The 21,334-nt window shown below is 54.6% G+C and overlaps 3 protein-coding genes across 3 annotated transcripts; all 3 read left to right on the plus strand.

Annotated features, from left to right (window-relative positions):
* The first annotated feature begins 347 nt into the window (after positions 1-347).
* Positions 348-5,656, plus strand: HOXB9 (homeobox B9). Its single transcript, XM_025362535.1, has 2 exons — positions 348-1,066; positions 3,682-5,656. Exons 1-2 carry the CDS (start codon positions 550-552, stop codon positions 3,915-3,917), a joined length of 753 nt encoding a protein of 250 aa, XP_025218320.1. The 5' UTR covers positions 348-549; the 3' UTR covers positions 3,918-5,656.
* Positions 5,657-11,510: 5,854 nt separating this feature from the next.
* Positions 11,511-14,453, plus strand: HOXB8 (homeobox B8). Its single transcript, XM_025362536.1, has 2 exons — positions 11,511-12,520; positions 13,296-14,453. Exons 1-2 carry the CDS (start codon positions 12,097-12,099, stop codon positions 13,601-13,603), a joined length of 732 nt encoding a protein of 243 aa, XP_025218321.1. The 5' UTR covers positions 11,511-12,096; the 3' UTR covers positions 13,604-14,453.
* A 1,316-nt stretch (positions 14,454-15,769) lies between these two features.
* On the plus strand, positions 15,770-19,232 carry HOXB7 (homeobox B7). Its single transcript, XM_025362537.1, has 2 exons — positions 15,770-16,278; positions 18,395-19,232. Exons 1-2 carry the CDS (start codon positions 15,879-15,881, stop codon positions 18,646-18,648), a joined length of 654 nt encoding a protein of 217 aa, XP_025218322.1. The 5' UTR covers positions 15,770-15,878; the 3' UTR covers positions 18,649-19,232.
* The last annotated feature ends 2,102 nt before the right edge of the window (positions 19,233-21,334 follow it).

Raw genomic sequence — 21,334 nt, forward strand, 5'->3', positions numbered from 1 at the left:
CTCTCCCTCCCTCCCCGACCCGCCTGGGGAGAGGGCTCCACAGCCTGCGTCCCTCCCGAGGCAGCCCGCCGCTTCCCTCCGCCTCTCCTCCGCCCCCGCCGCCCCATGTCGAGAACTGCCCCCCTTCCTGCAGCGGGAGGGGGGACCGGGCAGCCGGCAGCTCAGGCTGAGGTTACGTGGCCGCCGGAGCCCTGACGTGATAGCACATTGCATCAGCATAAAACAATCCATCCTCGATATGGAATGCGGTGCGGACGGATGACAGCGAGAGCGCAGCCTCCTCGCCCGATTGATTTATGTCGGAGCTGACGCTTTATCAGGCAGTCGGAAAAACTTTGACCAATCATTTTGCAAGGAGCGCTGAGCCTGGCTGCTCCACTGTACTTTGTTGGCTGAGAAGTTGAGCAGGGGGTGGGGGTGGGAGGGTGGGGGGCTGGGGGGGTCGCGTCCGAAAGCCCTCACACCGGTCCGGGTGCCACCTCTCCCTGCTTGGGCGCCGCCGCGCGAGCGCTTCCCTTCCCCCTGCGAGCGCCCGGATAATGTCTGAGAATGTCCATTTCTGGGACGCTTAGCAGCTATTATGTCGACTCGATCATAAGTCACGAGAGTGAGGACGCGCCTCCAGCCAAGTTTCCTTCTGGCCAGTACGCGAGCCCGCGGCAGCCGGGCCACGCGGAGCACCTGGAGTTCCCCTCGTGCAGCTTCCAGCCCAAAGCGCCGGTGTTCGGCGCCTCCTGGGCGCCGCTGAGCCCGCACGCATCCGGGAGCCTGCCGTCCGTCTACCACCCTTACATCCAGCCCCAGGGCGTCCCGCCGGCCGAGAGCAGGTACCTCCGCACCTGGCTGGAGCCGGCGCCGCGCGGCGAAGCGGCCCCGGGGCAGGGCCAGGCGGCGGTGAAGGCGGAGCCGCTGCTGGGCGCGCCTGGGGAGCTGCTTAAACAGGGCACGCCCGAGTACAGTTTGGAAACTTCGGCGGGCAGGGAGGCCGTGCTGTCTAATCAAAGACCCGGCTACGGGGACAATAAAATTTGCGAAGGAAGCGAGGACAAAGAGAGGCCGGATCAAAGTAAGTTATAAAAAGTGAGGAAATACCCAGGCCGAAGGCCAGGAGGGGGCGGGGAGGGGAAAGGCAATAAACTGCCGACAATGTGAAGGGAAACTGCGGCGGTGGCCGGAGAGCGGGCCGGGAGGAGGGGAGAGGAAGGAGAGTCGGAGGGAAGGGGGAAAGCTGCGTGCTCTGGAAGGGGAGACTGAGGCCGCCAGAGGAGCGCTGCCCCCACTTCTTCAAGTCGTGCGGGGAACAGGGGCTCTGGGATCGACTTGCAGCTCTCTCGGCCCTCTTTTCCCCTGTCTCCCGGAGGCCCCAGCTGAAAGCCCGGCCAGAGACCGGCGACGGCCCGGAGAGGAGCTGGTGGGGCCGGGGGCCAGCGGCCAGGGAGACGGAGAGCCGGCGAGGGCAAGGGCCGGAGCGCACTGGGCTTCCCGGGACCGTGCGGCTGGCAGAGCTCCCCGCTCCACGCGCAGACCGTAAAAGCCGGCCAAGGGGAAGGGGGAGGGGGCTCATTAGGATTTTATTTGCGATGCAACAGCTTGGCGGAGAATTGTTCCTAGCAGATCTCGTGCTGTAGCCGCGCAGAGTCCGCAACCGGCGCCGGGAGGGGCGGGGGAAGCCCAGGACGCGGTGACTGAGCCCCCTCCCCGGATGTGCCGGCCCCTCCCCGGGAGCCTTCCCTCTGGTGGCCCCTCTCCTCCTCGGCATCTTCGCCGGGGCTGCCGCTTCCTTTTCTGCGGTCCTCCCCCTACCCCGCTGCTCTCTGCGGGGCTCCCTAGCCCCAGCCCGGGCTGTCCGCCTCTTGGGGAGTCGGGGAATCGCTTCCGAATATCGGGACATCCCGGGGAGAGGAGGGGTCGGGGGAAGAGAGGGTTGCAGAGAGGCGGAGAACTTTACCGTTTATGGGTAGTTTCCCATCACCTCCCACTCCTGAAAAGCACCCCAGTCAGAACGCCAAGTCTGGCTGATTTCCAGGAGGTACTACTAGGTGAGAAGAGAGGGTTCTCCTATTACTTATTTTTAAGGTTGAGAAGGGCCCTTCGGCAAGGGAACTCAGCCCCAAACAATGACTCGCAGGCTGGTGAATCAAGTCCTCGTTTCTTACTCTTTTTGGGAAGTAGGGATTTTTTCGTCTCTCCTTGCCCTGCTAGGTTTCCCATTGACGGAGTGGCCCCAGGGCTCTTTAGTCCATCCTTGCCTGCTGGAGAGTAAAGAGCTGCTCCATTCCCTGCAGGGTCCTGTCACCTCCAACCCGCCAGGTGGAATCCTAAGAGCTGGCATTTGGGGAAGACATTCTTCCCCAACTCTCCCCGCACACTCCCAAACCGACCCCCCACCCTAAAACCTCAAACTCTCCCTGAAAAGCCCATTATTGCAAGGCAGCCATTTGGCTAGAATCAATTATTAACAGTTTTTTCCCTCTTTCATATTTAATGCGGCTGCGGGTCCCATCCCAGGCAATCACATTAAGGAAATAGCACTGCAAATTGGTAAGACAGGGTACTTAGTGTAGGATGAACCAAATTTTTTATATATAAAAAAAATCCAGTGTTTTTCACTTGGGGAGAAGGAAGCTAGTAGCTGGTGGCTATTATTTTTAATTGGCTTAGCTTTATTTGGCAACTTTTTTGAGTTCCAGAGCAGGGGGAGAGAGGGTAAGAAGAAGAGAAGCCTGTATATATTTTTGTTTCCTCTCTTCCACTCAGTTACCCTCTTCTCCCCTCCAGCCCCCACATAGGACCAGTTAAGGCTAGGTGTGCTGTGAAGGGCTTCCTTTTACCTCCACATCACCCCTGGCTCCCCACCTTGGGACTGGAGCAATTTTACTCCCCAATTTCCCTGAACTTGTGTTAGCCAAACTGTGAGCTGAGCAGGAGCTGAAAAGGAGAGAGACTATTGCAACCATAAGTTATCTGTGAGCCCCCGGCGCTCCCCTGTCCATAGGCTGGAGTTGATAAATGGTTGCAATTGCGTTGCGTGTGAATTGGAGTGTGCTGCCTGTTTGTGGCTCTAAGTGCAGACCCATATTTGTGGTGTGTGGTGGTAACAGAGGGGGAGATTTCTACACAGACACACATGCCTGCTGCCATGTGGTCTAGAGTCACAAGTTTGTGATCAAGGCAGGGTGTACTGGGACTAGACTGAAGGGCTGAAAGGTCTCTTGGGGTGAAGTGACACCCCAAATGTGGTAACTGAACAGACATCTCACTTCCCCACCCAAATCCTCCTCTCACCTCCTAGAGCCAGGACCCTTCAAGTCAGCTACCCACCCCTAGCCAGCCTGGGGGTGCTGCTGGTGGGGCTTCAACCATGCTGAACTCTGACCTGAGTCCTAAGCAGTTTGGACCCAAGTGGAGAAAAATTGAGAGGGAACTTGATGTAGGCAGAGCTTTGGAAATGTTGAAGAAGCCTGGGCCTACGTTTGGCTCCATCCTTTCCACACAGCTTCTCACCTGGAGGTGTCTATAGCAGTGGCTGGCCCATCTGTGACACCCTTCCTGAGAACTTGAAGGCCCAGGTGGCCTCTTCTCCAATGCAAGATGGGGAGTGGAGACCAAGGGTGTGCCCTCTTGGTCTGGGGCCCTTCAACCCCTTTCCTTCCTTTGATTCTATCGCTGCTTCTCTTTCAGCCAACCCCTCCGCCAACTGGCTGCACGCTCGCTCCTCCCGGAAAAAGCGCTGTCCCTACACCAAATACCAGACGCTGGAGCTAGAGAAGGAGTTTCTGTTCAATATGTACCTCACCAGGGACCGTAGGCACGAAGTGGCCAGACTCCTCAATCTGAGTGAGAGACAAGTCAAAATCTGGTTTCAGAACCGGCGGATGAAAATGAAGAAAATGAATAAGGAGCAGGGCAAAGAGTAAAGATTAAAGATTACCCCCAGTCCTCCCCAGCTCTTCCCCATCTCACTCTTATTTATGTGACGACTGCAAAACCAGTGTTGTCTGGGATGTATACAAGTGAATGGGGAAGGGAGTCTCTCTTCTAAGTCCTTTATCTGCACCTAGAGCCTCTCTCCTTTCCTTTGCCCTTACCTGTCTCTCTCTTCTCCCTGGGTGTCAGGAGAAAGTTTTGTTGATTTAGAAGATAGAAGTAGCTGGTTCCTAAGAATGTGATTGGCCACAAGGAAAGAGAGACCCTAGTCAAGCTCCTAGTATGCCCTGTAATTTTTCTGGGAAGTCCTAGCCCCTCACTTCCAGCTTGCCTGTTTCTTCTCTACACCCACCCAAAAGTCACCCAGGGACACTCCAACTCCACACAGCTCAGCAGACACCCACACAGTAATAATGGGGCAAGCTCACAACCACCCTTCAGTCAAGTGAAATGACGCTCCAGATGCAGACCATCGCACACCAAATTTGGCAAAACAGCCCTCAGATCATCAGGCAAGCCCGGATTCTATCCCTGATGCAAATACCCACTGGGGAGATGTCTAGAGGCAGACTCCTGAGTGAGGTGTTGCAGCCCAAAGGCTGCAGCATTGCCATACCATCCCCATGGAGTTGCCAACTATTCTCAGGCCAAGGGCCATGGGGAAGATGGGGCAAACCTAGCCCCCAAGCTGGTGGGCTAGAAAGTACAAGAAAAGGCAGCACTTGGTTTTATGAAGGTATCTTAGGTGGAGCTACTCGCCACCTCCCACCAACATGTACATTTTGTTGCAGGAAATGTGTAATTCTGCATGATGTTTCCCTCTCCTTCCAACAAAAGAAGGTCAAACTGTGGGTCGTAGAGCCTTGACAATGTTGTCCTCCTGTTCATCTGTGCACCACTTGACAGACTGTAGCTTCTCTTACTCTCCACCGGCCCTGCATTCTTCCGCATCCTCCCTAGCTCTGAAATCAACTCTCGAATCCACTTTGCACCCGCGAGTAAAGCCGCCCCTTGTAGAAAACCCCCTCCACCCTCCATTCCCCGCTAGGTCAAACCCCACTGTAGACAGGAAAGCCAGGCCAGGAGAGTCCGAATGAAAATTTATTGTGAATCGATTCCCAAGCTCCCTTCCGGGACAAGTGGTCTGGGACAGGGAGGAGCAATGGCCCCAGCGCTCAAAGCTCTACGCGTTCCTCCGAATCCAGTCGGCTTCTCGACCCACGCGGAGGAGCCCCGGGCCTGGTGGCTGCAGCCCCAGCGCTAAAGGAGACCGGCCTCAGGGCCGGGCTTTGCCTCCTGCTTCATGGGCCTGGATGCCGATCTGCGCGGCTGGTGCGTGCGCGCGCTTCTGGGGAACAGTCCCGCGTGCAAAGGAAAGAGGCAAAATCGCACCTAAGCATCAGATGGAAGCTTACTCTCTGCTTCCCCTCCTCCCCCTGCTCCCCTACTTCTCAATCCCCTTCAATTCGTAGACTCTTGCTCCTGCTTCTCCTGATCCTGCAAGGGGACATTCCAGTAGAAGTTTTTTGCTTTGTCGGTGGCTGTCGTGAAATTGTGCTTGTGTTTCGTGATTTCTTTGGGGGTGATTGTCTCGCCTGTTTTCAGTTGTCGATTATATGGGAGGGTTCTGGGTGGGAGTGGGGAGGGGTAGGGGCCTAGAGCTCTAATTGTTTGTTTTGGAAGAAAAAAAGAAAAAGAACAAAAAATATATATCACTATAGAAAATAAATCTCTCCTGTGTCTTATTCTGTGTTGGCTCTCTGGGCCTGACCATAGGTAGAGATCCCAGTTGTCAGGAGAAAGGCTTGAAAAAAAAACAACAACAAAAGATAGCTGAGTTCAGGAGGTTTCTCCTTAGACCCTGCAGGGCAAGGTCCCCTGCAGAGCTCTCTAGAGGTGGAGCTGAGAGCCAGTCCCAGACCTCAGGTCCCAAGACTACTGGTTAAACTGATCCAGAGCCTTCCAACAGGAGAACTGGAAAACTGGAGGTGGTGGGGAAGGAAATGTGGGTTGTCTGGAGAGGGGACAGGGTCTGGAGAGCAATGAGGTCCTGAGACCTCCTCACTGACTTGAAAATAGGAGGGAAGGTAGGTCTTCCTGCAGCTCCTGAGAATGTCACCTTAGTTTGGCCACTTTAAAATATGATGCAAGGGAGGAACACAGTAATTTCCCTCTGTTCTTCCCTGCAGCAGGGTGCCTAGGTCTAGACAGAGGCCTCCAGAGGGCTGGAATCTCCTTCCTTCCATTCAAAGGGAGCCAACCCCTTAGTGTTCTCGGCCTCCAGCTGGGGTTGGAGGCTCCAGTTTGAGCCACAGGGTAGCAGCCTTGGTCTGAGCTGGGTTGGGTTGGTAGGGGCTGAGACCTGGGTAAGCACCTCTGCAAAGGGTGGAGAGGGCATTGAGTGTGAAGTAGAAATGTGTTAATAGAAAAATTCACCTCCCAAAAGGACCCCAGAATTAAACTCAGTTTCAAGAGGCACCTTTTTGTCCCTCTCAGACTGAGGGATTTTGCCAGAGCCTCTCATGAAGACCGCAGTTTTGGGCAGCCTGCGCTTCTCATCCAGGCCTTGGGATTCCACTTCGGCCGGGCCGGCGCTCCCGAGCCGGCCTTCCGCAGGAGCCTCTCCCCAACTCAAGCCGACAACACTGCGGCCCGCGGAGACCCTGCGGGTTGGGGTAGAGTTGGGAACAAAGCATGGCCCAAGTGAAGGGAGCCTGCAAGTGAAAAGGCCAGGCCTACCCTCCTCCAACGAAAGGACAAACTGATCCGGGTGAGGGCAGGAGGCAGGAGAAAGCGGAACTCGGCGTCAGGCAGGCCCGGACAGGCACCCTCCAAGGAGGGTTTCACTGGGGATACAAAATGAACCTGACTTTACTGCGGGTGTAGACCAGGCTCCTGCCCCATCCTGGGCTACCCAGGCCCAGCCAGTGCTGACAGCAAACACAGAACGTCGGTTTCTGCCTAAAGCAAACGCTCAGCGAGGCGGGAACAGAGGGGAACAGAGGGCAGTGCTGCGTGGTAGGGGCGAGGGCGCTTGGAGGGGCCTCTGCCAGCAGCGTCTGGGTCCCCAGCCCAGGGCTGCTTCTTTAAAGACAAACAAAGGCGAAGATGCGGAGGCTCGGAAGCTGGAGATGGGGAAATCAGTTGTCATAAAAGAGAGATTCAGAGAGGGAGACCGCCAGAGTGCGAGGCAGAGAGAAGCCGGGAGAGGAATTCAATGCCGTGTGCGCAGCAATAAAAGAATATGACCGCTATAAAAGTTTATAGCGTATAAATTTCTGAAGGTTAAGAAACTAAACAGCAGCAAAGCAAACAGCGAGGGGAAACTTTCCGGAGCTGAGAGAGCCGCAGCTGGGCCGGGGCTGCCGGCCGGGCGGGGGAATGGGAGAGCCGCGCTCCGGCAGCCTTCACCCTCACACGCCCAGAACGCGGGACTCCGGGTTTCCGGGGCGGGGGATGAGGGGGCTGGGGTCGGAGAGGGAGAGGAGAGAAGCCGGGGAAGAACACTCTGTTGTCTCAAACGCTTCAGAGATTGCAATTGGGACTCTTGTCTTTGTTCTTCACACCCCCTCCAAAATCAGGCGTCCGAGACGAGGAGTCTCCTGCGCGCGCACACACACACACACACACACACGCAGGTCCGGCGGGTCCAGACGTCTGGGCGCGGGCAGCCTCTTGATTCTTTTACAGTCTCGTCCCATCCTGTCAGGCCTCCTCTCCCCCGACGACAAAAAGCCCAATTGTTTCTCCTCAGGATTTGAAACAGTCGTGTGAAGTTTGAAAAGTGCGCGGTCCCCCTTTTTATAGGCCACAAAGGGCGCACTGGTTTGTGGTCTCCGCTAGAAATTAGGGACAGGGGTGGAAGGTGTACGTAGAAAGAAAAAAGCTTAGGGCTTCTTTTGTTTTCCTCCTCTGTGGTGTTTTTTCTTTTTTTTTTTTTTCTGTTTTTTAGCTTATCTACACAATTTCATGCACCGTTTCCTGATCCCGACGCCCGCTACCTATCCCTCCCCTTTTCCTGCTAGTTATGAAAGTTTTTCCTGCTGGCCGCTTCTGTGGCTACTCTCCCAGAAAACTGGCGGAGCCGGTGGCTGCGGCGCCTTTTCGCAAAGGAGCCGCTAGATGGCACCCTTGCTCCACGTGAAACTCCCGGGAGCGGCGGCTCAGGATGTCTGCGCCCCGCACCGCGCCTTGGTCGGCCCTGAATCCAGGAACTGAGTGCTACCAAAAGTCATGAATAATTTGCCCCCAATAAAAAAAATAGGGCTCTTTATGGCCTTACCCCCACTTTATAGATTTCAGTTATAGTAGTGTTCCCCATCTTCTCAAATGGTCAATTTCTGAATTTTCCCCACGAGGAGGGCTCAGTGCTTCTCACCCAGTTGCTGTGTTCCGTGGGGCAACAAATGCGTGAAAACGGGGAATAATAGTAATAATAGGAATAATGGGTCCAAATCCAAAAGGAGAATTGATTCGAAATAACGAGATTTTCCGTGAAGGGAGGCGAAAGGAATGTCCTTGGATGCGGGTGAGCAGGTCAGGTGAGAGGGGCGAGTCGGCAAAAGAAGGTAGGATGGAGAGGAAGCTGCCCTGAGGCGGGCTGCCCACCAGCTAGAGAGAAAATCAATCGCATAAGCCAGCCCGAGACCCCCCAATTTGTGTGGGGGAATGGAGCCATAGCTTTTGTGGGGATTCGGAGGTGCTCGGAGCCGGCAGGGCGGCTTCGCACGGGCGCAAGCTCTGGTGCCTTTGTATGAGTCCGGGGCTGGGCTGGGCTCGCGCAGGGCGATCTAGGCACGGGGCAGGGGCTCCCCAGGGCAGCGGGGTGCGGGAAAGCTCGGATATCGCCTCTGGATGCATTGCGCGGCCCCAAAGAATGCGCGTTTTCCCATGGGCGCGAAGGCGGGCGCGGCGTCAGGACGCTGGAGCTCGGTTCTCCCTGGGTTCCTCGGCTTCCAGGTGAGAGTTGCGGCTTCCGCGCGCCTTGGCCCTGGCCGCAGGCAAACCTGGGGGCGCCGGTCCTTTCCTCATTGAGCAGCTGGAGGTCTGGACTCCGGGCACTTTCATTTTGAGACCCGCACCCTGGTGACTGTCCACAGCCCCTTGCATTCCAAATCTCCTATGTCCTCCCGGCCCCGCCGGATCCCTGCCTTCCATCCGACAAACCTGCGCCAGCAATAGATACACCCTCCCCTTCAAAATCACCCCAGCTGCAACATCTCCTGTCCCCAACCAGGACTCAGTGTAAGGAGGTAAGCGGAGTTTCTCCTCAACTTGAATTTCTCTAATAAATCTGCCCTCCGCTGGGTGTTTATAAATTGTCTCCTCGCTCTTTCTGGTCCCCCCCCCCTCCATAATAGAAACATTTTCCTTCCATCAGGAATTTCTGGCACGGTGTAGAGATGATTTAGAACAAGCCATTGAATTTGTACCTCGCCGGTGAGTTTTCAAATAATGACCATAAAATCCTCTGCACTTGATAAAAATGTTTGCTTCGGCAACAACTTAACTCGGCCCTCCGTTGCCTCACGGTCCCCTCAGCCAGGCGCTGAAAATTCAAAGCCCTGGTTCTCTCCCCTCCTCCTTTCCTTTACCTCTCTCCCCCTTCTAGCCCCTCTCTCATTCTCTGGGTTCACTTTTGAAGAACTAAATGACCTCACTGGTAAGGTTCCCTTTGGAAACGTGAGTTTCATTTTGACAAATGTTGGGGTGTATGGGGTCCCCAAAAGGTGCCCGTCGAAAAACAAACCACTGTTTCCTGAATAAACAATGGATTGAATGTATTTGTAAAGCCTCCACTTCTGTTGCTCAAAATTTTCTCTCTTTCTCTCCTTCCTCTCCCTTACCAATCTGCTGCTACAGGAGGCTATTGGTTCTGACCCTCAGACTGAGGCCTTCTAAAGCCTGGCCACCATCATCGTGAGGCCCGGTAGGCAGGGAATGCAGTGGCCACAGAGTGTGACACCCAGTCAGCTTGTTCCAGCTTTCCGTGTTCAGGCCTCTGGTCCCCAGGTCTGCAGGGAGAGCCAGGTTTAACCAGAGGCTCCCCAAGGGGAAAGGAGAGAAAATGGGGGACTTAGAAACCTTACTCTATCTGAATCCCACACCGAAGTCAGTTTAAGTGGTGACTGGCTCAAAAGGTCTTGGGGACACTGAGGACTAATAGATGCCTCCCAAACACATACACTGCAGGCACTGCCTAGGGCGGCTGAGAGCATAGGACAGCAGACACCAAGGCCAGGTGCCAGGGTCTGATACCGAACCTTCTTTCCTTTTGATGCGTTGATGGGCTCAGTGGTGCCCTCTCACCCTAGGGCACTGCAGAAGGTGTGGGGGTCGGCCTGAGAAGGTTGGGAGCTGCTAATAATTGGGCTTGGCTACTGGGTCCTGAGGTGCAGTTGTGGGGTAGCCCAGTGGGGCTTCATCCCTCTGATGGCATCAGGCTCTCTCCCCTCATGCAAAGTCTGCCCTCAAAAGTGCTGACTGGGCTGAAGGGCCTTCGGGAGACCCCCTTTTCAGCAAGCAGAGATTGCACAAACCTGCAGAATCGGCAGTGGCAGCTCGAACTTTGCTCTGTGCTTCAACCACTGCTCATTAACCAGAAAGTTTCTTCTTCCCTCCCGTTCCCTTCTTAAGATCTCCCAGATCCCTGTTTCACAGAAAATCTTTGCTTATTTGTTTAATGAGAGGAAGTTTTGTGACTGGCCAGGGCAGGGCAGAGAGGGCAGGGCAGAGAGGGGACCTTTTGGGGGCTCCAGAGAAGGGGTGGGGGCAGGTGCTTGCCAGGACGGAAGGAGATGAAAATCTCAGAAAAGTCACCGTTTGTGCCGGAAAAAATCCCCATAATCATTCTCATTTCGGCTTCGTCACCCCCACCGTGCTGCAGTCGGGCGGCGGGGGCGATCGAAGCTGCAGTTTTATAGCTGTAGAGGAAAGAACTCGTAAAATGCTAACAGCTTTTATGCGCTGCGGCATAAACAACAACAGACTCCGGCTTTATTGCGTTTTATAGTTTGTTAAAGAGTTTACAGCCGTTTTTTGGGGGGCCGGTTACCCAGCCAATTCCCTCCACACGATAGTTAAACCTTTATCAATAATAAGGAAATTGATCATTAAAGCTTTAAATATGACTACCTCGTTTGTTTGAAAATATGTTTAGGAGAGGAAGCTGTATGATTTGATAACTTGTATTAAAATACCAATTACATTTATAGGACCTTTTAAAACTCGGCGCAATTAAACCGTGTTCTTTTACATTTTTCCGAAGCGACCCTGACATTTAGAAAGACTCCAATTGCCTCGTTAAAATCGCGAAATTAACAGCGTGCCTACGCCTGGCGCGTTGTGTATGTGTGTGTGCGTGTTTTTTTCCGTGACTCCCCCACATCAGTCTTTGGGGGTGGTCTGCGAAGGTATTTGATTTGTTGTGAGGCGAGAGATATCTCATTAATGTAGGTAGTTAAACAGATTTAATCCGTATTCATTCTCTCTCACCCTCTCTCCCTCTCCCCCTCTCTCTCCCCCTCTCCCCTTCTCTCTCCCTGGGTGTTTTTTTCTTCCCCTCCTTTTTTTTTTCCGCTCTCTCCTCACTCCCTGGCGCTCTCTCGCTCTAGCTCTCTCTCTCGCTCGCTCTCTCTCGCTCTCACCCTCGCTCTGCGTTCTGTCCGGGAGGAGTACGAAGAAGCCAATAGGATGCGGGGTCTCTAATGGATGCAAATGATCATGAAAAGACAGTGCAAAATATGAAACAACTCATTTGCAGGGAAGTAAATCACCGAAAACTGTTTATGAACTGGCATCCCTTCTTCGAAATGTAAAGCGAGGACCTCTTTAAGTGGCGGTATATTTTTGTTTGGGGGGTGGGGGGTGGGGGGAGGGCGAGCGAGCCGCGGCTGCCATGCAAGCTTAGACTTTTGGAGGCTTCTCTGTCCTTTTCTATTCCTGGAAATCACAAAAAGTGTGGCGACTTCGAGATCTTCTTCGCCTTTTCTTTCTTTTCTTTTCTTTTTTTTCCTCCTCTCTTTCCCTCTCCTTTCCTGGCGAGGGTGACTAGAAGCCGGCGAATCCGCGTTTTTTTTTCTCTCTCCCTCCCTTTCCCCCTCCCCACCCCCTCCCCAACAGCCCCCAACTACAGCCTCCGCCGCCGCCGCCGCCTCAAAATTCAATAAAATGAGCTCTTATTTCGTCAACTCACTGTTCTCCAAATACAAAACCGGGGAGTCCCTGCGCCCCAATTATTATGACTGCGGCTTCGCCCAGGACTTGGGCGGCCGACCCACCGTGGTGTACGGTCCCAGCAGCGGCGGCAGCTTCCAGCACCCTTCGCAAATCCAGGAGTTCTACCACGGGCCGTCGTCGCTGTCCACGGCTCCCTACCAGCAGAACCCGTGCGCCGTGGCGTGCCACGGGGACCCCGGCAATTTCTACGGCTACGACCCGCTGCAACGCCAGAGCCTATTCGGTGCGCAGGATCCAGACCTGGTGCAGTACGCAGACTGCAAGCTTGCCGCCGCCAGCGGCCTGGGCGAGGAGGCCGAGGGCTCCGAGCAGAGTCCGTCGCCCACACAGCTCTTCCCCTGGATGCGCCCGCAAGGTGAGCTCGCCTCGGGGCCGGCAGGGGCAGGAGGGGGCCGGGAGGGCCCAAGGCCGGGCAGGGGGCCGGGCAGGCCAGGGCGCATTTCCTCCAGCTTCTGGAAGACTTGCCGGCTCCGTTCCGATCGCCTGCCGCTTTTTCCCTTTCTTTCTTCTTTCTTTCTTTTTTCTTTCCCTTGAAGGGGGTCGCTTAGAAACATTTCCTGAATCTATAAACCCCTCACCCTGCCTTACTTTTCTTCTTCTTCCTCTCCTTTTTTTTCCCCCCGTTTACTGTTTTATGGGGGGTAGTGAAGAGAGGGTGGTGGGAGTGGGGGCGCTCAACTTTTGCACTTCTCAATTGCTTTATAGTTTAATTACCCTGAAGAAACTTTTCTTCTGGGGCAGAGGCTCTGGGGAATTTTCAAGGTGGGTTCATTCGTCCCCACCCGGCTTTTTTATTCTTATTTTCCCCCCTCCTTCACATCCTTCCTCCTAAAGTTTATGGCACTTTTAATAGATCTGAACCACCTCCTACCCAACTCTGGTGCTGGTTACCAGGGGAGGGGGCTCCCCTTTCTGGCTCCCTTAGATTCACTGGTGTCTGATCCCCCTCGCCCCTCCTCCTCCGCTGACCGCGGCCTTCTCGCGCCCCCCCGCCCCCGCACGGGGTAGACGGTCCCCTGCCCTTATTATAATGGTCTCCTAGGCTGGTTCACGAATCTTCCAACCTTCTCCGTCTCTGCCCCCTCCCCCACCCTCCCTCCCCTCTGTCTCGCTCTTTCCCCCATTCCCAGCAGCCGCCGGACGCAGGCGAGGCCGACAGACCTACAGCCGCTACCAGACCCTGGAGCTGGAGAAGGAGTTCCTATTTAATCCCTATCTGACTCGCAAGCGGCGAATCGAGGTATCGCACGCGCTGGGACTGACAGAGAGACAGGTCAAAATCTGGTTCCAGAACCGGAGGATGAAGTGGAAAAAAGAGAACAACAAAGACAAGTTCCCCAGTAGCAAATGCGAGCAGGAGGAGCTGGAGAAACAGAAGCTGGAGCGGGCCCCAGAGGCGGCGGACGAGGGCGACGCGCAGAAGGGGGACAAGAAGTAGGCTCCAGCTGGGACTGCCAGGGCCGCGGCCGCCCGCACGTCCGCGGGTCCCGGCCGCGCCGCCGCCGCGCGCCCCTGCCCGAGAGAGCTCTCGCCCCGCTAGCGGGGCCAGGAGCCGGGCCTCCCACCGCAGCGTCCCCCGCCGCGCTAGTCCCCGCTAGTGGTAGTATCTCGTAATAGCTTCTGTGTGTGAACTACCGTGGATCTCCTTCCCTTCTCTTGGGGGCCGGGGGGGAAAGAAAAGGATTTAAGCAAGGACTCCCTCGCCTTGTGAGGCTGAGCGGCCAAGGCCCGGCTGAGCCCCCCATGCCCCTCCCCACCCCATGTAAAAAGCCTCCTTGTGCAATGGTCTTTTTTTCCTTTGAACGTGCTTCTTTGTAATGACCGAGGTACCGATTTCTGCTAAGTTCTCCCAACAACATGAAACTGCCTATTCACGCCGTAATTCTTTCTGTCTCCCTTCTCTCTCTCTCTCTCTCTCTCTCTCTCTCTCTCTCTCTCTCGCTGCGTCCTCATTTCCCCTCCCAATCCTCTCTCCTCGCTGCACCCCCCAGCTTGCTGGCTTTCTCTCTGGCTTCTCTCTTTTCCTCTCCACCCACCCCCTTTGGTTTGACAATTTTGTCTTAAGTGTTTCTCAAAAGAGGTTACTTTAGTTAGCATGCGCGCTGTGGGCAATTGTTACAAGTGTTCTTAGGTTTACTGTGAAGAGAATGTATCCTGTATCCGTGAATTGCTTTATGGGGGGGAGGGAGGGCTAATTATATATTTTGTTGTTCCTCTATACTTTGTTCTGTTGTCTGCGCCTGAAAAGGGCGGAAGAGTTACAATAAAGTTTACAAGCGAGAACCCGAGACTGGCCCGGCCAGAGCTCCTCATTTGCTCCCGGGTGCCTTGCAGAACCTGTGGGGAGCCTGTCACAGGGCTCCTGCGCCTGCTGAGGCTAGGCCGCAGAGAGGAGGGGGCGGGGGCTGGAGGCAGGTGGTGCGAGTCCTTCGGCCCAGGGGCGCTGCGGGTGAAGGAGGCGGCTGCGCCTGATTGGAGGAGAGAAAAACGAGGGAGGGGAGCCAAGAGAAACCCCCTCCTCTCGCGTTCCGAGGCTGCCCTGCCCGGGAGACCAGGGCGCCCAGGCCACGCTGGAGACATGCGGCTGGGCTGGTGGCTGTGTCCCCCGCCACCTCCCTCTTTGTTTTGCTGTGTGTCCTCCCGAGTGTGTGTGTTTCGGGGGTGGGGGGGCGAGGTGGGGGGGTGGCAGGCATAAAGGAGGAGTGCAGGCCTGCTGAGCATACTTTTTTTTCCTCTTGGACTCTTGTTGTTGGGGGAGCAGAAGAAGGGAGACCGCTTTTTTCCTGCCTCTCCCTCTCTGGGACTTGGCCACCTTCTCTCTGTTCTGAGGCCATGGCTGGCTGCCTTCCTTCCTTGGCTGCCTCTGCTTCTCTGGTAGTCACGCTCCACGGAGGCATCCGCCTCCGGGAACCGGGAGAGCAGCGCGCCCGGACTACCCTCCACCCTTCCTTTCTCTCCCCACCCACCCAACCCCTTTCTTTCTTTTACTTTCAAACCTTTTTTTTTTTTTTTTGTCACCAGAAACTGCAGCGTTCAAGGCCGGTGGGCTGGATCCTGTGCCCTAGGAGCACCTAGGAAGCCTTGCTCCATCTCCGCCCGCATATCTGGGGCACCAAGAGAGACAGAGCCGTGAGCCAGGCTCGCCTCATTCCTCGTCTTGGGAGAACCGGACCAACTTCCTCAAAAGGCCTTGCCGTGCACAATTGGCCCTGATTAATAAAGAACAGACCTGCCCCAAGCACCCACCCACCCAGTTGCACGAATTCAATCCCTGCATTTGTCTCTCGCTCGGTAACGGGCTGAAGAGGATGGGTGGGGGGGGGGGGTGACAACACGGATCGCCCCGAGGTTATTTTCCCTTCCACTCAATCTCTTCCTCCCCAAATCTCGCCTGCAAGCTGCCTCCAGCCCGCGGGAGTCGGCAGCGGCCCTTGAGCCCCTAGCCCCAATCCACAGGGTTCGGCTATCCCATTCATTATTGATCATATTTTATAAATCCAACGCCACACAATTTTTTCCGTATTACCGGGAGCCGTGGGGAGGCGGCCCGGCCATTGGCGGAGGGGACGTCACGTGGGCGGGGGTCACGTGGTCCGGAGAGGAAAAAGGGGGTCCTTTTTGGTGTAAATCTGGACTCTAATTCTGTAATATATCAAGGAATCTCGTAAAACCGACACTAAAACGTCCCTGCCTACAAATCATCCGGCCAAATTATGAGTTCATTGTATTATGCGAATGCTTTATTTTCTAAATATCCAGCCTCAAGTTCGGTTTTTGCTACCGGAGCCTTCCCCGAACAAACTTCTTGTGCGTTTGCTTCCAACCCCCAGCGCCCGGGCTATGGAGCGGGTTCGGGCGCTTCCTTCGCCGCCTCGATGCAGGGCTTGTACCCCGGCGGGGGGGGCATGGCGGGCCAGAGCGCGGCCGGCGTCTACGCGGCCGGCTACGGGCTCGAGCCGAGTTCCTTCAACATGCACTGCGCGCCCTTTGAGCAGAACCTCTCCGGGGTGTGTCCCGGCGACTCCGCCAAGGCGGTGGGCGCCAAGGAGCAGAGGGACTCGGACCTGGCGGCCGAGAGTAACTTCCGGATCTACCCCTGGATGCGAAGCTCAGGTAACGCCGCGCACCGAGCTGTCCCGAGCCCCAGGGGCCGGGGCACATTACCCGGAAGGCGCCCCCTTCCCGGCAGGGCGCCCCTTTCCGCGTCCAGAGTGCTCCCCAGCCGGAGGTCGGCCTGGAAGGCTGCACCCACTGGGCCGCAACCCAGCAGGCCGTCCCCGCCCCCATATTTGCTCGGTGTTCTCAGGCTTGCTCTGCTTCCCGGCGGATCTCTCTTCGCCGACACCACGGCGCTGCGAGCCCCCAGCCCGCCCCCACCCTTCCTCTCGGCCTTTTAGCTTTAAATATTTATCAGCAGCGCCGGCACGGGCTAGAGACGAGGCCGTTTGTCTTGCGGAGGAAGGCCGGTGTTTGCAGAGAATAGCTATTAGGGTCTCCCCCCTTCTCCCCCCTTCCCAGCTAAGGATCTCAGCCCTGGGTGTGTCCCACTGCCCCAGCTCTGATAAGGTATGGGGGAGGGGGCCATAGCGCTAAGCAATTCTCCCCTCCCCCTTCCTTTCCAGCCAACCCCGCTCCCCCATTATTCCCATCAGGACAATTAGAGGTGGGCTCTAGAGGCCTGGCGGGAGGAGAAAAGGACCCAGCCAGGGACACAGAGCTAGAGAGGCAGGTGGAGGGAGGGGGCTGAGGCCGAGGGAGATGAGCCTCCTGATCCCAGTGAACTTGGGTGGGGGAGTGGAACAGGAGAGCTAGAAAGGGGCAGAGGCTTCATGGGAGTGCAGCTGGTTTCCTCAGGTGCTCTTCCTAGGGCTCCTAGGAACCCCTAAAGAACTGGCCAAGTTTGGAGGTGTCAATCCAGATAAGTGGCTCTCTTCTTGGGGGAGGGGCTAGGACTCCCTGGAGCCAAATAAAAACTTAGGGAGTGCAGTTCACCCAGCCAGCTGCTACAGGAACCCCAAGAGGCTGAGGTTCCATAGGGTCCCTGCCAAGTCTGACCCAGACATTCTTTTCTGCACTGTTTCAAAGCAGATGAACGTGGGAGCTAGCCCCAAAGTCCAGAAGACCCAAGACTCATGGTCAGAGGCACACAACCCAGTGATGATCAGGGGCCAGAAGGAGCCCGGCTCTCACACCATCAGTATTGGTGGTTATAGACCCCTTTACCTGCTCCATAGTTTAACTGCCTTTCCAGTTGATTTATCAAAGCCCCACTTTTTCTGCTCATAAGCATTTCAGCTTGGCTTTTATCTGACTTGAAACTAGGTCCCCTAGCCCCTCCTCCCCTGACTCCTTCCCAGGAGGGCTGACATCAGCACCTCTTTCAGTCTCCTCAGGGTTCTGGGCCTAAGGCAGAAGTTCCCCTCTACCCTTCAGCCCCACCACCCAGATACTCCATGTTCCATCCTATCCCAGGCTACTGTCTCTCCTCTTCCCCTGTGCCTTCCTGGAGGCCCAAAGATTGCTTTAAAGAGCTGGGCTGTCTAGGCAAGCAGGCAAGCAGGACAGCCTGGCCCTGGCTGAAGCTTAGCCACTCACTGGAAAAGAATCATCAGAGGGTCACTGCTGTCAGACCAACTGTTTGCTCCAAGGAAATCTGCAAATTCTTACCTTCTCATTCCACAACATGCTGGGGATGAGTTGGGGAGACTGGGCCTTTGGGGCCCCTTTGTCTCCTTTTCTTCTTGGGAAATGCTCTCAAGCCAGGCCTGGCACCCCACTCCAGGGTCACTTGCATGGTTTCTGTTGGTCTCTACTTGAAAGACCATCAGATCAGCATTCAAAAGAGGGGGTTTAGGGTCCTTGATCCCAGAGAGTGAAAGGAGATTTAACCTCCCCTCATCCCACTTGCACCCCTTAGGAGCAGAGCTGTTTAAGAGCCAGCAGGTTACTTTCCTGGGTTCAGAAGCTCCAGGCTGAAAAAGACTTCTTGGATGGAAAATGGGAATGTTTGCCTTGAGAAGCCTGTAGAAAATTCTGCAATTAGGGGAAACTGCAGCTGGAGTAAGGGTTGGGGTATGGAAAGCCAGAATCTGGTTTAGTGGGAAAATGGACTTCTTCACCCATCGACTTCAAATCACATACAGGGTCTAAAAGAGAGGTGGGCACTATCTTGGCGTTTTCCGTACTCACTGATTTTACTCACTGATTTTCCTCTAAATGCTGTGCACAGGAACTGACCGCAAACGAGGCCGCCAGACCTACACCCGCTACCAGACCCTGGAGCTGGAGAAAGAATTTCACTACAATCGCTACCTGACTCGGCGGCGGCGCATCGAGATCGCGCACGCGCTCTGCCTCACGGAAAGACAGATCAAGATTTGGTTTCAGAACCGGCGCATGAAGTGGAAAAAGGAGAACAAGACCGCTGGTCCCGGGACCACCAGCCAGGACAAGGCTGAAGCAGAGGAGGAAGAGGAAGAGTGAGGGACGGAGAAAGGGCAGAGGAAGAGACATGAGAAAGGGAGAGGAATAGAAGCCCAGCTCTGGGAGCTGAATCAGGAAACTCAAATCAAATAGGGAAGTTTAAAAAAAAAAAAACAAACTATTTAAATGAAAGGAGTTAAAAAACATTTTTTAAGGAGAAAGGTGAAATTTTGGTTTTTCAACACTGAAAAAATACTACCTATAGGAAAGTCTGTCAGGTTTGGTTTTTTTGTACAATATGAGAAGGACATTATCTACCTGTTCTGTAGCTTTCTGGAATTTACCTCCCCTTTTCTATGTTGCTATTGTAAGGTCTTTGTAAAATCTTGCTGTTTTGTAAGCCCTCTTTAATGCTGTCATTGTGGACTGTGGGTCTGGACTAACCCTGTGGTTGCCTGCCCTCCTGAGCCTCCGCCTTCCCAGTAGTGGCACCAAGGGGCCTTAGGGAGCCCCAAAACCTACCACTCGCGTGTTCCCCAAGCGCCTGGCTGCTGCTCCTTGCTCCCCATCCCTCGGCCCTGTGCTCCCTTTTACATTCTATGTGTATCTAAAGGATGGAAAAATAAAACCCAATTAAAAATAAACAGATGCCTTATTTTCTGTGTCTTCCTAAAGCTGGGAAGGGGCTCAGCGTTAGCGATGAGTAAGCTTCCCAGAGCCCCTTGGCTCTGACTTCTGATGCAGGTTCATTTCTGTGCTGAGTTTGTTCTTTTTCTTGGTGGTGCCTCCTGCCCTGGGGGGCTGCCAACTAGTGAACCCCGATATTGCACTCATGCATTCCCTTTACACGCTTTTACACATATTGACTTATATGATGCACTGTCACATGTGTTACAGGCTGACATCAGATACACACTGTCACAGTCACAAACACTCCTATCCATATGTTAACAAATAAACATACAGGCATTCACATAACACCAAATCCACGCCCAGAACATATGCATTCATGTTCCCACACGCTCACCAGTAAACATTCACAATCGCAGACACATTGATACCAACGTACATTCACACATTGGCTTATAAACACAGATTCACATTTGCCCCCAAGTAAACGCATTCAGGAGCCCACATGCTTAGTCACACACGCTCACAAAACAACAAAACAAAAACCTCACAATTTCACAAACCCGCTTCCTCATTCAGGCCTGGAAACCAGGCTGCAGGACCTGGATCTGGGCTGCAGCCCAGGCACAAAGACGGAGCTGAAATCCAAGCTGCTAGGCCCCATATGAAGGAAGAGTGGAAAGAAAGGGAAAACGAACACCCAAATCCACTCTGGCTTCTTGGGTGGCGTTGGGCAGAGGCCAGGCCCTGGAGTAGAGGCCTCTCAGTCGGTGCAGAGCAGCCTCCAGCTAGGGCGCTCACAGCTTCTTGCTTGCACGGCAAACATTTTCGGCAAGAGCTATTCTTTTATTTTATTTCGATTTATTTTACTTTCCTTTGTCTTAATTTATCTCGTTCTAAATTGACACAGACGACCGAAATGAAACTTTAAAATGGGGGGTGGGGAAGGGAATGAGTCCGGGAGCAAGATCCTGAGCAGTGCGAGTTTACCAGGCTGGTGTGGCCGCATCCCGGCCGCTCTCGGAGCCTGGCCGCGCCACGCCCGGGGCTTCCTCCGCGCCTCTCCGCCCGCTCTCTGAGCCGCCGCTAGCAGCCTGGAACCATCTCCGCAGCACATAGAGAGAGGGGGAAAAACATGTGGGGAGAGGTTATTTCGTTTCCTCAGTTTGGGCATTGGTAGGTCAACTTGAAAGACGGGGTTATTTCAGGGGACCTGAGAAACCCGGGCTGAATTTTTATTTTGTTTTTTGCTTCCAAACACCCGCTGATTGCAGGACCAAAACTTAGAGGATGGTGTCTATGCAGCCAGACCCGCTGAAATGATTTTTAGCATTTATTCGATTATAAACCCTGGATTGTTTAAATTTAAACAGACTTTGGACAGAAAAAGGGAGGGGAGTTGGTTTTAGGATAATCTGTTTAATTTGAATTTGTGTGTAAAATGCTTCTAAACCTGCGGTTTCCCCCATTAATGACCACGTAACACCCTGGAGAGCGCATGGGCTGTCAAAGGGAAGCTGGACTTGGCTGCATTTGGGCGGGAGAAGCCAGGATCCGGGTTTACCCTCCCCCAGTTTCTGGGTTGCGGAGGCGAGAATCTGACTATCTGCCTTGGCCCCCATCCAGGCCACTTCTCCTTCTGGGGCAAACACTAAGCCCTAGGGGATTTAAGGCCCCCATGCCTGCAATGCCGCAAACCTCACAGGTGGGGGTCCTGCCATCTACAGGGCTAGCAACGAGGGGGCCAGTTCAGAGGGGGAAAGGGGACACTGAAGCTTTCATTTTGCCCTTATGAAGGTGTCTACTCTAGGCACCGGCTCCTGCTCCTGCCTCACCCCAAAATTGTCTCAGAACAGTCCCTATGCAGAGGATTTGGGGTAGACTTTTACTCGAAGAGCGAGCAGAGCTTCTGTGGAAAATAGGGAGGTTCTGAAAAGAACCCCCTTCCCAGCTGTACGGTTATGGCTTCTCCACTCTGATTCCCTGCCCCCCCCAAATCTCACCCCTTCTCAGATTGGGGTTTCCCCAAAAAGAGAGAAGGAGAAGAAAAGAAGATGGCGACCGAGAAAAGGGTTGCTGGTGGAGCAGCCATGAAGAAATGCAATAAATTCCTTGT

The sequence above is a fragment of the Theropithecus gelada genome, chromosome 16 (assembly GCF_003255815.1).
Source record: "Theropithecus gelada isolate Dixy chromosome 16, Tgel_1.0, whole genome shotgun sequence".
Taxonomy (NCBI): domain Eukaryota; kingdom Metazoa; phylum Chordata; class Mammalia; order Primates; family Cercopithecidae; genus Theropithecus; species Theropithecus gelada.